General features: G+C 56.9%; 7 protein-coding genes across 7 annotated transcripts; 3 read left to right on the forward strand and 4 right to left on the reverse strand.

Moving 5' to 3' along the window:
- Nucleotides 1–375: 375 nt before the first annotated feature.
- PHYSODRAFT_487399 (hypothetical protein) lies at nucleotides 376–1,302 on the reverse strand (the record flags this gene model as incomplete). Its single annotated transcript, XM_009520445.1, has 2 exons — nucleotides 376–936; nucleotides 1,243–1,302. Coding segments are annotated over 2 exons (621 nt in total), but the record flags the coding sequence as incomplete, so codon positions are not given.
- A 552-nt stretch (nucleotides 1,303–1,854) lies between these two features.
- On the reverse strand, nucleotides 1,855–2,646 carry PHYSODRAFT_482928 (hypothetical protein; the record flags this gene model as incomplete). Its single annotated transcript, XM_009520446.1, has 1 exon — nucleotides 1,855–2,646. The coding sequence occupies one exon, from the start codon at nucleotides 2,644–2,646 to the stop codon at nucleotides 1,855–1,857; it is 792 nt and encodes a 263-aa protein (XP_009518741.1).
- Nucleotides 2,647–3,234: 588 nt separating this feature from the next.
- PHYSODRAFT_484262 (hypothetical protein) lies at nucleotides 3,235–4,086 on the reverse strand (the record flags this gene model as incomplete). The annotated part of the gene is made up of 2 exons (XM_009520447.1): nucleotides 3,235–3,363; nucleotides 3,478–4,086. The coding sequence occupies 2 exons, from the start codon at nucleotides 4,084–4,086 to the stop codon at nucleotides 3,235–3,237; spliced, it is 738 nt and encodes a 245-aa protein (XP_009518742.1).
- Nucleotides 4,087–4,853: 767 nt separating this feature from the next.
- Nucleotides 4,854–5,729, forward strand: PHYSODRAFT_484516 (hypothetical protein; the record flags this gene model as incomplete). The annotated part of the gene is made up of 1 exon (XM_009520448.1): nucleotides 4,854–5,729. A coding segment is annotated over one exon (876 nt), but the record flags the coding sequence as incomplete, so codon positions are not given.
- A 3,686-nt stretch (nucleotides 5,730–9,415) lies between these two features.
- PHYSODRAFT_324669 (hypothetical protein) lies at nucleotides 9,416–10,427 on the forward strand (the record flags this gene model as incomplete). Its single annotated transcript, XM_009520449.1, has 6 exons — nucleotides 9,416–9,517; nucleotides 9,610–9,672; nucleotides 9,702–9,710; nucleotides 9,792–9,928; nucleotides 9,961–10,023; nucleotides 10,067–10,427. The coding sequence occupies 6 exons, from the start codon at nucleotides 9,416–9,418 to the stop codon at nucleotides 10,425–10,427; spliced, it is 735 nt and encodes a 244-aa protein (XP_009518744.1).
- A 1,595-nt stretch (nucleotides 10,428–12,022) lies between these two features.
- PHYSODRAFT_486745 (hypothetical protein) lies at nucleotides 12,023–12,439 on the forward strand (the record flags this gene model as incomplete). Its single annotated transcript, XM_009520450.1, has 1 exon — nucleotides 12,023–12,439. One exon carries the CDS (start codon nucleotides 12,023–12,025, stop codon nucleotides 12,437–12,439), a length of 417 nt encoding a protein of 138 aa, XP_009518745.1.
- A 3,419-nt stretch (nucleotides 12,440–15,858) lies between these two features.
- Nucleotides 15,859–16,149, reverse strand: PHYSODRAFT_483284 (hypothetical protein; the record flags this gene model as incomplete). Its single annotated transcript, XM_009520451.1, has 1 exon — nucleotides 15,859–16,149. The coding sequence occupies one exon, from the start codon at nucleotides 16,147–16,149 to the stop codon at nucleotides 15,859–15,861; it is 291 nt and encodes a 96-aa protein (XP_009518746.1).
- Between the last annotated feature and the right edge of the window lie 231 nt (nucleotides 16,150–16,380).

Genomic DNA, 16,380 nt, shown 5'->3' on the forward strand with positions numbered 1-16,380 from the left:
GGGGTCAAAGACTGAAAAGTTGCTGCGAGTTACGCACGGATTCCCTTTTCGGTTCAATCCGGCTGTCACAGGAATTCGGTACCAAGCAGACGATCGGCCCATACAGAGCCCAAGTGAACAACCGCAGGCGGCCCTGCTTCGTTCCCGCGCAACTGCAACTATGCTATCATAGCGGAGCTGCTCGTGCTTTCGCTTTGCCTCTCCATGGCCACTTCCCAATTCAGCACACAGGAACTTCCGACTCGGCCCCTGTACCTACCCACCCAGCCACTGCGTTAGCATGAAGGTGATCACCGCCAAGACGCTCCTTGCGGCCGCGCTGGCCGTCGGGGCCGTCTCGGCCGACACCGACGTGTCGGTCTGCCGGGACGCCACCTACACGATCGCGGCCTCGCGCGGCGCCATTTGCTCCGGCGCCGGCGACGCCCCCGCCGGCACGGCCTGCCCGCTCAAGGGCGACGTGGCCACGGCCGACTGCCACTCGTACCTGCCGTCGTTCAACGGCGCCCAGTGCGCGGCCAAGGAGGACGCCCAGTGCACCATCGTGAACGGCAACACCTGGGGCTGCGTCTTCCCGTCCGTGGGCTGCTCGGGCAGCGCCGCCACCCCGTGCCCCGTCACCTCACTGCCGGACACGAACGCAACCACGCCTTGCCCCGTGACGAGCTTGCCGGACACGAACGCGACTACGCCATGCCCGGTGACGAGCTTGCCGGACACGAATGCGACTACGCCATGCCCGGTGACGAGCTTGCCGGACGCGAATGCGACTACGCCATGCCCGGTGACGAGCTTGCCGGACACGAATGCGACGACCCCGTGCCCCGTAACGTCGTTGCCCGACACGGAGGCCACCACTCCTTGCCCGGTCACTTCGCTCCCCGACACGGACGTGGGCGCTTCGCACGCCTCAGCGACGACCCCGTGCCCCATTACCTCGCTGCCGGACACTGCAGCTCCTGCTTCGGGCGCGGCCACTACCCCCTGCCCCGTGACGTCGCTACCCGACACGGAAACGGGCGCCTCGCACGCCTCGGCGACGACGCCGTGCCCCATTACCTCGCTTCCGGATACCGGTGCGTCGCAGGCGTCAACCACCACGCCTTGCCCGGTGACCTCGCTTCCCGACACGACCACGACTCCGTCGACGCCTTCGTCGACTACTCCTTGCCCCGTGACTTCGCTGCCGGACACAACGACGGCTCCTTCCACGCCTTCGTCGACCACTCCGTGCCCTATTACTTCGCTTCCGGATACCGGTGCGTCGCAAGCCTCAACCACTACGCCTTGCCCGGTGACTTCGCTTCCGGACACGACCACGGCTCCGTCCACACCTTCGTCCACCACGCCGTGCCCTATCACTTCGCTTCCGGACACGACGACGGCCCCGACCTCGACGCCTGCTGCGACGACTCCTTGCCCCGTGACATCGCTCCCGGACGAGATCCAGGAGCAGCAGCAGCAGTCGCAGTAAGGCCCATGTAGCTCTACCGTGTAGTTCGCGTTTCAGCCGAAGCGCAGGCTGTTGATGCTTTTGCATGTCGGACTTTCATTTACTTGGTTAACTCTGGAAACCATGTATCCGTGACACTTTGCGTCTTCTTGCTTCCGTTTCTGCTGACACCCGCTGCTGCTGAAAGGGGTGACTCTGCTTCCACCCCTCCTGACCTGCTATGCCGGCACTCGAGGATTGACGGTGCTGAGTCTGCTCGGCGGCCAGAACGCAAGTGTGCGGACGGCCTGTGAACAGTAGTGATGTATCAATTGAAAGTTGGTCGCACAAGTGTTGAGTAGGCTGATAAATCGGTGGTCTTAGAGCAAATAATGCCTTCCCGTCACTAGCTTGCATGTACGTTATCTCGGAAGCGGGGCCACCGGCGTGCTCAGTAGTTCATAGCCCAAGGGGTTCTTGACCCAGTGAGCGATGTGGTCCCAGTAGCTCTGAGGTCCTTCCGCCAGCTTGCTCTTGTTGAAGTTGGTCGACTCGTCCGCGTCCTGGCCACCCTTGGGTCGATACTTGATGTAGAGCGCCACTTGGGCCGTGCAGAGGAGCATGCCGAGCAGGTTGGGCACCATCACGAACATGTCCCCGACCGTGATGCTGTAGAGCACCCAGAGCGCAGCGTTTCCGAGGAATACGACACTGATCGTGATCGGCAGCGAGGACGCATCCTTGGTCTCGATGACCTTCTTCATGTTGGCAAAGGGCGACGCATACAGCGCGATGTTGATCGCCACAGCGATGAAGCCGAAGGTGGAGGCCACTTGGTCGAACGTTTGGCCCGTAGCCCCGCAACTCCCGAGGATTAAGTACAAAGTCCCAGCGGCGAGAACGCACGCCGCGCGGGCCCAGATCTTGTGGATGGCCGCTCGGTCGGTGCTCCAGCGGTAGTAGATGGAGCTGAAGACGACGGAGGTCGCCATGCCGTACATGTTGCAGACCAGCACGGGGAAGATATTGTTCGCGGAGCCGCCGTAGATGGCCCACATGAAGCTGTTGCAGAAGAGCAGCGTGATCGGCAAGATGGACACCTCGCCTGTCGTGTGCGTCTTGTGGATGCGGTAGAAGTCCGGCAGGGGTGAGATGCCCACCATGAGAGCTGCGACGGTCGTGAGCACTCGGAGCGCTCCAAGGACGGCTGCCATGTTGCAGCCTGTTACCAGCACAAGTAGCCAGCAATACTGGGAATGACCCCATACTCGATCAACAACCAAGGCGAAGGAGCAGGAATCCTGCTGCAGGATCGTTTGGCTCAGACACCGAAGCCAGGATCCTGAAATACCAGCAGCCAATGCATTCCTCGACTTGAGCGCAAAAATAAGGTCTAGCATATCCGTTGACAGCGTTGGAATCGCCAGCTTCTGGTTCCCAGTCGAACGCTAGAAGAGCTTAGTTGATTATGAACGAAGACGAAGGGAAATGTCTTAGTTGTCTTAGTGGTAACCATCGATTCATTTACGCAGTTCGTGGATACTTCGTAGGAGTTAAGTAGCTGATACGATGGTCTTCGGCGTTGTTGCTTGGGACGATTGTCTGAACGATGCACATTGGGGGTTGTTTGTCGGCAATAGGTCATTTGTCGAAGCGTTTGTCCAATTCTTCAGTTGCTCACTCACATGCTACTACACCCGCCTAGTTGTACGAAGCAGGAGTTGCATTCAAACACGAGACGCCATAGCCATGGCTGAATAAAATATACATTAGTATTTTCGTATCTTAAACCGAGTGCAAGTCTAAGCTGTCTGCGGTGTCGCTACTACTCTGTACGATTTAGATCGCGCGAACTCGAACGCCACGGCCTCCGCGCACGTGGTGACTGCCAGCGCCATCTCGCTCTTGGCGCGGGACAGCGGTTCCTCTAGCTGGACGATCTCCTCGATCATCTTGGGCCTCTGCGCCTCTACAACGGCGACTTCGACCACTTCAGCCTCGTCGATCTCTTGCGTCTTGGGGTGATACTTGAGACCCAGCGTCACTTGGACAATGCACATCGCCACGCCCACCGAGTTGGGGGTCAGCACGAACATGTCGCTCTTGAGGATGGCGTACACGCACCAGAGCGCTCCGTTGAAGAGGTTCACGACGCACATTGTCATCGGGAGCGACGCCGACGATTTGGTTCGGATCACGAGCTTCATCGTCTGCAGCGGAGCCGCATACAGACAAATGTTGATCGCAACCGCGCAGTAGCCGAGGATCTCCACCAGTCCGTCGGTCGACACTGGGATGGCCCCCGTCTGGGCCAGGATCGTGAAAGCCACCACCGTCAGAAGCCCCAGCCCCGTGCAGGCCGCCATCTTGTTCAACGTGGCTCGATCAGTCGACCAGCGGTAGAAGACCGAGGCGAACGAGACCGTCGTGAGCGTCCCGAAAATATTGATGGACATGACGGGAAAGTAGCTGCCGCTGACGAGGCCGTACAGACCCCACAACACGCAGTTGCAGCAGAGCATCAAGACGGGGAGGATGCGGACCTCGCCCGTGCTCGTTTGAGTGTGGATCCGGCGGAAGTCTGGGTACGGCGACAGGCATAGCGCCACAGACGAGATCGTCGCAGCGACGTTGACGATGGAGAGCGCGAGCATTCGGTCTGCACTTGAAGCGTTTGCCGACAAGTTTTGAGCTTTGAGCTGTCAGTGTCGAGATGGGAAGTGGAGTGAAGGGGGGGATGGAAGGTGGTCAAGCTGCTTCATTATGCGTCTGATGTAGGGACTGAATTAGAGTCAAGTTGACCTTGGCATCCTCCCGTTTCGCTGCGCGCCTTGGTGCTGCAGCGAGGACGACTCTACCAAGAAGATCCGCGGCGTTGCAGCGGCGTGTAGTTGGCAGTCAATGCTTTCCTCGCCGAATTCCTGAAACGGGTACACGATCCCATATTCGAGTCCTTCCAAACGTCTTGAATGATGTCGATACGCCGCAACCAGTCAAATATCTTCAGGCCCATGGGATTGTGCGGTCGGACACAGAGATGCGTGCTGGCCGGACCGAGTTATCTTCGGGTGGTCGACTCGTGGCCCTTCAAGCACGTAATGCCACTATTTCAGCGTTCAAGTAGCACAGCAACGCAGCGCTGCAGCTCGGCACCTAACATTTACTCTGGCCTCCCGCTCTACTAGGCCCTAGCTTCAGTAGTTGTCGACTTTGTGCGTGCTGGAGCGGCCAGCCAAACCCAGCGAGCTTCGCGCAATGACAACTTCAACTTGTACCGCTTCGAGAGGTACACCAGCTGTTGTTCGGTCTCAGATGGTTCTGTTTCGACCGTTACGATCGGCTGGTCCCCCCTTGACAGACGTCCAGGGACCAGGGACCTGTACTTACTGCACCTCCACTCCCCCCTTCCTCCCTTCCTGCAGCCATGACGCTGGCCTTCGAGTTGCTGCGCGTGCTGGCCACGTGCTCGTCCGTGGTGCTCTACGTGTCTCCGTGGCCCGACTTCCAGCGCATCCAGCGGCGCGGCTCGCCCGGGGACACGTCGCTACTGCCCGTGGTCATGCTCTTCTGCAACGCGTGGATGTGGTGCGTCTACGGCTGCGTGGCCCAGAGCATCTTCCCGCTCGTGGTTGTCAACGCGTTCGGCGTGGCCACGAGCGTCTTCTTCTCCGTCGTCTACGTGCGCTGCAGCTCCGCGGACCAGCGGCAGTACGCGTGCCAGCTCTGGATCTGCGCGGGGCTCGCCATGGCGCTGGCCACCGCATACGGCATCTTCGGCGTGCAGGGCGTCACTAACCAGCTGCCGGCCCAAGTCGCAGCCACGCTCGGAGTCGTGTGCGTCACGGCCAACATCTGTCTGTTCGCGTCGCCGCTGGAGACCATGGGCAAGGTCGTCCGCCTCAAGTCGGCGGCGTCGATGCCCATCGCGCTGTGCGTGGCCAACCTCACGTCGGGCGCGCTCTGGTCCACGCTGGCCATCGCCCAGAACGACATGTTCGTGCTGGCGCCCAATGCGCTGGGCACGATGCTGAGTCTGGTGCAGGTGGGGCTCTACCTCGCGTACCCGCCGCTGCCCGACGCGGACGTGGGGGTTCTGCGCTCCGAGCGCGCGCGGCCGCTACCGGTCATCACGACCGCCTCCGAGCGCGACGAGCTCAGTGTGAAGGTCGCAGTGCAAGGGCCCGTGTTCCTGCCGGAACCGACGTCGTTGACGCCTCTCGTGGCGGGACGAGGTGAGGCCAGGTCGCTGCTGCCGGAGACCTACGGATCCAAGGGTGTGCAGGTGACGGCTGCCTGAGCAGCTAGAAAGTAACAAGCTGCAAGGCCGTCGAGGAAAGTAATACTATATTGAATGGGGAGCTTCCGTCCTGAGCTTTCGCCGTGTTTGTTAACGTCTCAAACACGCGCAAGCGCACTCCGCGTCGAGCCTCCTGCAGCACAGCTGCAAGTCAAACGTTAGACATCGCAGCGTTAGACTGCCGCGAAGGCGCAAAGCACCGAGGTGAAGTATCGCATCAACTGCTGCACGTGCGCTTCACTACCACAACGCTGCAGCTTGCAGTCTGCAGTGAAACTCGAACGTGAGTGCATCAAAGACGGCCGACGAATCGAAATTGATTTCTTACTACTGCAACTCCTACGTGGCTTCTTTTTCAGCACGCTGCTCGTGACAGAATAGACCGCGTTACTCGCTCCGAAGCCGTCGCATTAAGGAACTCGCTTACAAGCGAATGCGGACGATCGATCTGGTGCCCATACCGACGTAGGGCGGTTATATACATCGTGTCACGCGTTCAATGCGTCTGTGAGCAGTGTCCGTGTCACGAGGTTCACCTCACAACGCACCATCCAGGGCCTAACGATGGCCAGCGTCTGCATCATTGACCAAGCACAAGCACGGGTTATCTGAACTGAGCCGAGCACTGCGGAGTCGGTACAAGGGACGCCTACCTGCTCCACCTCCACGGCTTGCGGAAAGAAGATAATGAGTAGCGCGAACGTGAGCGCTTCGTGTGTGTACTGTTGCCACGTGAGGGCCAGGATGACATGGCGGAGCTGCTACGACGAACAGTCATGCAGGGAAAACATGCAGGCCGGGCCATTAGCGCGCAGCTATAACATCTCCAGCGTGAACGCATTACTGAACCTCACCTTGTGCCGAATGGCCTCGGAGCACGCGAGATCCACAAGCAGCTTGGACACCTCCGACGGCGCAACGCACAGCAACCAGGACGCCAGCAACGGCACGATCTAAAAGAAACGAGAACCGCCAAGACAATGTGAGAGGCGAGAGAACGATGGACCAGTGCGAGCAGGAGGCACGCACCGAGTCGCGGCTTCGTCGAGTGGGGAAGTCGAACTTGGCGCTGTGACGGATCAGCACCTATCTTCACGGCAACGAACACTGGGAACGGGTGCCGCTGCACACACTCGCATTGTTAGTGTCATCAGTGCTGGCAATGTTTCACGGAGGGACGAACGTACCCGGTTGTCGTGGTCGAGGAAGCTGACACTGCTGTTGCACTTCTGGAGCACGTCCATCTTGATGTACGGATGGCTCAGCACGGCTGCGTCGTTGCGAACGGTAGCGGGGTCCGTGGTACTGCTGTCGTCCGGTTCCTTCCGTTGCAGCAGCATCTCGAGGATCTCGGGACGACCACGCGCGCAGGCGACTTGCACGGCGTTCTCACCCCTGGCGTTCGTCCAATCCGCGGAGATGCCGCGCCTCAGCAGGAACAGTGCGCAGGACGGGGCGTCGTACTCGGCCGCTATGTTGAGCAGGCGGCTGCCAAGCTGGCGAGCGCAACAGAGAGCGATGGTCAGCAGCATTGAACAAGTCGATCGTTACTAGGAGGAAGACCCCCAAGTCTCCCACTGCGTGCCCACCTCATTGCCGTCCTCTTCGGACAGCTTGTCGTGCACGCGGTCGTAGAGCGCCTCGAGAATCCCCGAGTACTCATGCCGCACGGCCATGACCAGCGTCTTGTCCTGCGTCAGAGCGCAGCCCACACAACAGCCCAAATGTCAGTCTCGCGAGCTCCGCTCTCCCCTTGAAGAAAGGAGATCGACGACACTCTACCCCGGCAGAGTTGACCAAACCGGGACAGTTCTCCGCCAGCACTTTGACGATGTCGGCGAATCCATGCTCTCCGGCGATGTCCATGGCGCTGCGGCCCTGTTGGTCCTGCACGCTGGCGTCCGCGCCGTGGGCCAGCAGCTTCTCGACGTGCTTGATGAGTCCGTACTCGGCCGCGTTCAGCAGCGCCGTGTCCCCAGACTAGAAGACGGACACACGAGCGTCAGGCACAAGAAGAGGACGATGATGATGATGAAGCTGAAGAAGCTCGGCAGCATCCAGTCACAGGCGGGTGGACGGATACCTCGTTGAGCTGGTCCACGCAGGCGTTGTGGTCCAGCAGCAGGTCCAGCACGCTGGTGTCGATGTCCCGATACGCAGACCGGTCGCGCTCTTGTCGGCGCCTGGACATAGCCATCTACAGGCAGCGGCAGCGGCAGCGGCAACAAGAGCCAGAGGACAGCACACGAATCGAGTTAGACTTGAGACTTCGCCTTGAGAGACTGCGGAGCTGATGGTGACGGTACCGCAACGGGCGACTGGATGTCGATGCAGCGCCGCGAGCGCAGCAGCAGCGTGGGCCGCATCTTCTGGAGGCAGATGCGCATTACGTCGATCTGCAGCGCCGTCATGCCCACCTAGTAGTAGCGAGTAGATGCGGGTGGGTGGTGCAGCAGCACAAGCAACAGAGGTAAAAGTTTAGTCACTTGACCTATGTACTGGTAGAGTGCTATAGGCAGACAGGCACCTGGTCTTGCAGCTCGATGTCGGCACCGCGGTCGATGAGGAACTCAACGGCGGCGCTGTGGCCCCTCCAGACGGCCAGGTGCAGCGCCGTGGAGCGCTTGAAGGTCTTGCAACGTCGGACAAGTAGTAGTGCATGTCGTTAGTCGGAATGGGCTTTGCTACTTCACTCTTTCCTCCTCCTTCCTCCATTTTCCTCCTCTCTGTTGGGGGCCAACCTGGTGGTGGAGCGGCGCGTTGAGCAGGTAGGGGAAGCCGGCCAGCAGCGAGCGCAGCGTGGCCACGTCGCCGGCCTCGGCCGCGTCCATCCACCTCTGCTCCACATCGGAGTTTGACGAGTGTAGCGCTGGTGCTGGTGGCGGTGGACGAGTTGCCATGGATGTCATCGTCGCGTTCGTTGCGTTCCTAGCGCGAAAGTTCTTGAATGAATGGGGTGGTGGTCGTCATTGACGCCATCGCCAGCGGCTCAGTGGCCGGCGCGCGGTCCGGAGGGGTCCCCCGAAAAGTCGAAGCGCTGTCGACCGCTACGACATCGTTACGGAGGCTAGAGGCTAGTAGCTAGCTACCCGCAGAGTATCAGCTCTTGGCCGCGAGCTTCAAGGCAGCAAGCAAGTGTTAGTGCGAATCTACAGTAGAAGATATCGCTCCTCTGTATCGCGCCGGCACACGGCAATCCTGCCCGTAAGCGTAGTCTCCTTGACTGCATCGCGTGCTATGCGGATGCCAAGCCAAAAGCGATTTTTGACAGCAGGCGGCTGCAACTGTTTTAGGCCGAGCATAATACGGTACTGCTGTACATGTTGTCGGGGCCTCCCTTGGTGCCCGCCTTGTGCTCCGCCTTCCCGTGCATGCCCAAAGCCGTAGAGCTGCTACCACCAGCTCCTGCCAGCGGTGCCCCTGCCAGCAGGAGACTGCAGACGGCTCGATCCCTTTATGTGCGTTGAAGCGCCGTTGTTACCTAAGGTGACGAACGAGAGCCAAAGAGCCTCGTCGTCCCGACCTTTGACTCCCCTCTGCCGTGCTAGGCTAGCTATGTTCAGAGCTGGCAATTTGCCTGTCTGCCTGTAGCACTCTACCAGTACATAGGTCAAGTGACTAAACTTTTACCTCTGTTGCTTGTGCTGCTTCACCACCCACCCGCATCTACTCGCTACTAGGCGGGCATGACGGCGCTGCAGATCGACGTAATGCGCATCTGCCTCCAGAAGATGCGACCCACGCTGCTGCTGCGCTCGCGCTGCATCGACATCCAGTCGCCCGTTGCGGTACCGCCTCCTCACTGCCGTTGCCACTGCACCTTTAAGACTCGGACTAACCCGCTGCCCTCTGCTCTTGTTATTGCTGCAACTGCCTGTAGATGGCCATGTCCAAGCGCCGACAAAAACGCGATCGGTCCGCGTATCGGGACATCGACACCAGCGTACTGGACCTGCTGCTTGCGTGGATCAGCCCAACGAGGTAGAGTCTCCGTGGATCGGCCTGTGACTTGACTGCGGTGGGCTACTTCTTTTCGTGCCTGACGCTCGTGTCGTTTTCAAGTCCGGGGACACGGCGCTGCTGAACGCCACCGATTACGGACTCACCAAGCACGTCGAGAAGCTGCTGGCCCACGGCGCGGACGCCAGCGTGCAGGACCAACAGGGCCGCAGCGCCATGGACATCGCCGGAGAGCACGGGTTCGCCGACGTCGTCAACGTGCTGGCAACAGCTTCATGTGGGCCATCTACGGCGGCTCCACGAACAACATCTTCCCCGTCCTGGTCTGCACCATGTACGGCATGACGACTCTTTAGCTCTATCTACTACCGCTGGAGCACCGACCGAGCGGCCATCCACAAGATCTGGGCCCGCGCGGCGTGCGTTCTCGCCGCTGGGACTTTGTACTTAATCCTCGGGAGTTGCGGGGCTACGGGCCAAACGTTCGATCAAGTGGCCTCCACCTTCGGCTTCATCGCTGTGGCGATCAACATCGCCTTGTACGCGTCGCCCCTGGCCAACATGAAGAAGGTCATTGAGACCAAGGACGCGTCCTCGCTGCCGATCACGATCAGTGCCGTCTTCCTCGGAAACGCTGCGCTCTGGGTGCTCTACAGCATCACGGTCGGGGACATGTTCGTGATGGTGCCCAACCTGCTCGGCATGCTCCTCTGCACGGCCAGGACGAGGGAAGATTAAAACCACGTAGAAAAGGGATTACTTCTGAGTGTATAATTCATTCGGATTATCAGAACGTAGAGTTTAAAACAGAGATTACCTGCGCGTAGGGCTCATCCGGGAGCTTGCGCGTAGGGCTCATCCGGGAGCTTGGCACCCCTCTCTGCTACTGCAACGACGCCTTCAGTAGACCTAACGGCTAAGCCAAAACAAAACTGATGGGGTGGTGAGAACAGGTTTGAGCCTCTCCAATGGCTCCCTGACCTTAACACTTTCGCCAATAGCGTTTAGAGACCTGCAGCTTTAAGCCTCGAAGATAATATAAGATAATATCGACTAGCCGAGTGGCTCTGCGACCCACGCGGCGGCATTATAGAGGTGAGGGACGACCAAAGCGGGAGTAGAGTATATGCATGTGCATCTCAGGTCGTACCTGTTGTGTGTAACCATTCACCACATCGGCAGTCACAATTGAGCAGTACATTACCAAACCGAAGCTGACGGAAGCTGCACCGTTGGTGACAGGCATCATGCATAATACATTAAGCTACATCAGCTCTCGCTTCACACTGCCCAAAACAGCGTCCAAAGTGCATGTTGTACCAATTGGTAGTCCTTCACGAAGCCAGCCAACAAGCTTGCACTGGCACTGCCAACAAATCCTCGATGTGTTTTTTTTAGACATGCCACCTGATAATCTACGCGGAGCTAATCCGTTCCAGAAAACTACGTGGGGTTAATCCGTTTAGTACGCGGAACGAGACCGCACAAACACCTTTTAGGGTGAAAACAAAACGAAATGGGGCGCCAGCAAAACCAAACGGGCTCCAGCAAACAGAAACCGCGGTTTTGGGGCGCCAGCAAGCAGATTTGCGGGCGTTGGCAAAATGGATTTGATTTTGGTGCGCAACCGGGGCAAGTCCCGAGGGCATAATCGCGCCAATGGTCTGCCCCGCTCTGTCGATTTATTCTGCACTCCATAGGACTCGCCTTTGGTGCCTTCTCTTAATTCCAAAGCCGGTGTACTCGTCAGTCACTTACCCCACATACTCGGTGCAGATATACTTGACAATGCCGGCTTATCTTGCATCAGATGGCTTAACCAGCTCGACAGTGACGATTTACCCCGCATAGCCAACATACATAGGCAATGCGGCTTTCCTCAACTGTGTCGGTTTAACTAGCATTCCAAGGCAAGACGTGTGTCGACCCATCTTGCATACGGTATGCAGGTTACCGACTTATCTTGCATACGCGGTGCCTGTTTTCTTCATAGTGCTAGGCAGGTTTACTCGACAGTGACGACTTATCTTGCACACACAGTGGCGGCTTAGCTTGCATACGGTATGCAGGTTTTCTTGGTAGACGGCTCTAACCCGTGAATGTGGCATTACTGGACAGCTGGGCTCTTGGAAACCTTACCCGCACGAAGTCTCACCACCACTGATTCATTTCAGAACGCCTCTCCAAAGCCAATGCCACGCCCCGCGTGGAAGAAACTAGCGGAGCATGCAACTGAGGACGACTTCGTGAGGCATCGTGCAACCGGTTTCTGCTGGTCGGGGGTGTACGCAACGCGGCAAATAGACTGTAGGCTATGTGCAGCGGACCACGGTATGACCGAGCGGCGGCTAGAATGCATTAGCCCATCGTGCGCTAGACTGGAGGCAACGCATGGAGGTGGGCAGTGTGGTGTTCAATGGAAGTACTGGGAATGTGAGACGAAGCCAGCGTGGAGAGTGTACGCTAACGACAAAGCGCACCTGCGCGGCGATGAAGTATGCAGCGGAAAACATCGAGTTCCAGTAACGACGGAGGTGAAAGCGTTTATCACGCGAATGGATTCGTGCGGTGTGAGACCCCGCCATATCTGGAGTAATCTTCGGCGAGCGACTGATGTTCGTGCACCTCCTTTGGGTTTACCGTCGCGGCAGCAAGTATCTGACTGTGTGAAGCGGCTCCGAAAAAAGAACCTTACGCGAAACACGAGGGAAGCAGTGAAGAACTTAAAGAAAATAGTTCCCGTACTATGATGGTACTGACAGCGGCAAGGCTTTTCTTTTTGGGCCTACAGATGCTGATGATGATGGCCATCCTCTTATTGGGACGGGAAGCGATGAAAACCTGTTTGTCCTGGGTGTGACAACGCTGAGTCTACTCACTAAAGTGAACCAACTTCGAAGTGATGAACATTTCCGGCTATTCCACACCGACGCCACTTTTAAACTGAGCGACCTGAGTATCCTGTTATTACGTGTGGTTTTACCGATCGGTCCAGGGTCTACCATCTATCAGCTATACTCGTTGTGAGTGATCGAACACATCGTGAATACGAATTAGCGTTTGGGTGTGTCGCTCAGCTGTACCAGAAACTGTTTAAGACTCCTCTTCGCGTCGACGCTGTTTTGGGTGATGCCGAAGATGCCCAGTTCAATGCGCTTCGGAGTGTTGGCGTATTCAGTGAGGCCAAGGACCTTATGTGTTTTTTTCACGTCCTTTACAATGTTCACAAGAGAACACGGCATCTCGATACCGCGCCTGGCGTCGCTGTTTTTAAGGGAATCATGGATATGCACTACACCACCAGCTACACTGAGTATTGCGATGTCAAGGAACGGGTCATTTCTGGTTGGAGAGTACACCCTTGTTTGCGATCCTTCGCGGAATACTTTGAAGAGCAATGGACAGAGAGCCGTTACTGGTGATGGCAGGTGTTTCACTCTCCGTCTAGTTATGCCACCACAAATAACCCGTGTGAGGTTTTCAACGCCAGTGTGAAGCGTCATGTTCATCGTAAGACTAACGAGATCTGCTCACTTTTGCGCAATATGATCACACTGGCGGAGGATGTTGGCTGCGACGTACCTTCACCTACCGTCCGCATTGCGGGTCCTAATGTGGAGCTCAAGCATGCAGCGAAATCGATGCAAAAAACTAAAGCGGTGGCTGTAATTCTTACTCCTGATGCGTCAAAAGTGCCAGTACTACATATTCTGGAGGTGGCAATTGACGTTGCAGCCATGGAGACAATGCGTCGACTCGCGCATTTGATTGCTGTAGGAGCCGATGAAGAACCTGCTCTTGATTCCATTTTCTTGGCAAAGGCTGAGAAAGCTTAAACAGCACGATTGTACAGGGACAGCGTGAAGTGGTCTACGTGCCGCGCACACCGGGTCAATATGCCTACAAACGGCTGGCTGGTTGATGTCGAGGAGAATAGTTGTGGCTGTTCGATCCATTTCAAATTTGGGGTTTGTGCACATGTTGTCGTAGCGCGATCTGTCCTTGGCCTCGGTAATGGAGTCGGAGAGAAGCTTGTGTGTAGACGTGCACGTAAAAAACAACGTACGCGGAATGCAGTCGATTCAACAGGCGCGGTTGATTCTTCAAATTGGTCGAATCTACTTACAAGTTCTGGACCGGGTGCAATACTGGGACAACCTACGTAGTGTGTACATAGTACTGGGGACACGATCCAGGATCGGATAGCATTTTCTGGAAACTACGTCGCTCCCGAAAGGCTAGTTGCATCGTGGAACCAGCCACAAAGCACTACTGGATAATTTGGAGCTCAAGATTTCATGAACATGCAGCCATGCTAGATCTGGAGCTCAGGGTATTGCTAGCGGTCAAGGGTTTGCGAGTTTTGGAGCTCAGGATATTACGAAGAGTGAAGCGTGTACGAATAGCTACGGGGCCTGGAAACCGTCTCATACTACGTGCAGTTATGATTCGCTACCAAGCTACCAGCATATGGGTACCGGGAGAACCCTGTTCCTACCTAAAATCGTCGTTTTCCTAAGGATTTTTCCTAAAATTCGACATATGTTTCATGTGCACCACCCAAATTTTAGGACTGATTTTAGGTCAAGATGCTTGAAAATTAAGTACCGTGAGTAACATTAGGGCGAGGGCGAGCGGATGCGAGCGCGAGACTCGCTCGGTGCATTCACCGATCGCCAACACCCGCCGATTAGGCGGGGGCGTGTCTGCGCGAGCGAGCGAAGGCGAGCGCTGCAACCCGATATTTTTTTTTCAGACACCGCGCCTGGCCGAGACGAGGACTTAGCTTAAGGGGCATGGGGGTGGGGCAGGCCGCGTAGCTGCGCCCCCAGAGCGAAGCGAGAGAGGGGCGGGCCCCCCGCGGCCCCGTCGCTAAGTCCGCAGACGAGAACCAACGCGCGAGTGTCCTGCCAAGCTATACTGAATATAAGATGTTTATTAATGTGTGTCTCTCCGGATTTTAGGCAAGAATTTAGGAGATTGTGTTTAGGACAGATTATTAGGAATTCGACGATTTTAGGTACGCACAGGGGGAGTTCGTGGGTACCGACGAAGCTCACATCGCGTATCAAGATACCTCAAGAGCTCAAGGCTTAGATACGCTTTTAGACGGGACTGCTTTCGGTCAAACGCATTTTAGCGGCAACCTGGCGTATACACCATCCGTCATGCCATCCACCGAACCCGACACACACACAGCACTGATGACCCGCGGCTACTCCTCAGACATTGCTAGCGTCTGGCCAACTGCATACTCAAGCAACCCTTTTGCTCAACACACGGGGGTTTCCAATGCGGCAGTGGATACCATTCATCATGGACCCTACCCGTATGTTGGGGTTGCTAATCAACCAAACGCAACACTGCTCACGGATGCACCCGCTATGAGTCCTGAAGTAATATTCGGACCGTCTTCCTCTCGACGCGGTGGTTGACCTCCGCTAGCAAGTCGCGCACTCCAAAAGGACTGTTAGGAGCCTTAACCCACCATGATTGTTTGCACAAATTACATATTTCTTCGTAGATTGATTGCCGTCCAATGTATCTCTCATGGTATGACCACTACTCACAATATAGCCACGCAAGTCGTACATATCCACAGCATATGAACGCTGAGGAGGTGTCGCACAACAACGGCACGTGCTAGCTCAAAAGTGGCCGCGACACGGTGAGCCAGAGTCGATACGTGGTTTCGGCAGTCATGTCGACAGAGGCGCTGAACGGTTGCGCGCTCGAAAGCAACATCGACTACGTCGGCAACGACATCGTGTCGATGTCCGACTAGATGCGGGCTCTATGCAACTCTGTTTGGCTTTCTTGCAGTCCTGCACATTGTGTTCCCGTCGGCGCTTCAGGTCGTCTTGAACCGAGAAGGCTGGTACCGTAGCTGCCTGCGGTAGTAGATAGGTCCGTCGCTTTCGAGGAAAAATACAAAGTGAAACCATGACGAGCTTCTCCTTCCTCTCCACGTTGGTGGCAGCGCTGCGGCTTCCTTGTGTCGAGGCCCGCAACCCGCCATTGCTGCGTGAGTTGATTCCCATCGCAGCCCACCCGGTCTGCAGCATGGAGAACGGATTCGACTACGTCGGTAAGGACCTCACCAACGTGCCGGCCATCAGTCCGGGCTACTGCTGCGATCACAGCAAGAATAACCAAGGCTGCAAGGCGTTCACCTACAGCAATAGCACACTCCTGTCTTCCACGAAAACGCGCGGCACCCATTCCAGCCCTGGCAAATGGCGCAGCACTCCCTGGTCGTACCTGCTAACTTGCTACCAATGTCACTCCCGACATAGTCGATGCCGCTTCCGAGGCCGCACATGGCATCGACGGATGCTGGGTAGATGTCGGCCGAGGTGGCCCCTGCCTTCACCACCATGCGATCCTTTCCGCAAGTGTAGTCTCGGCACCCCGGTAGAGCTTGGCACTGAGCGCAGATCCCCAGTGCAATTATCGTCATACATGCAGCATCAATCGTCACTGTCGAATAAACTGGCATAGTGTGCAAGATAAGTCGTCACTGTCGAGTAAACCTGCATACCGTATGCGAGTTAAGTCGTCACTGTCGAGTAAACCTGCATACCATATGCAAGCTAAGTCATCACTGTCGTGTAAACCTGCATATTGCATGCAGGATAAATCGTCACGGTTGAGTAACTTGACGTACGGTACTTCCAATTAACCGGAAAGG

Source organism: Phytophthora sojae (assembly GCF_000149755.1).
Source record: "Phytophthora sojae unplaced genomic scaffold PHYSOscaffold_2, whole genome shotgun sequence".
In the NCBI taxonomy this organism is placed as follows: domain Eukaryota; phylum Oomycota; class Peronosporomycetes; order Peronosporales; family Peronosporaceae; genus Phytophthora; species Phytophthora sojae.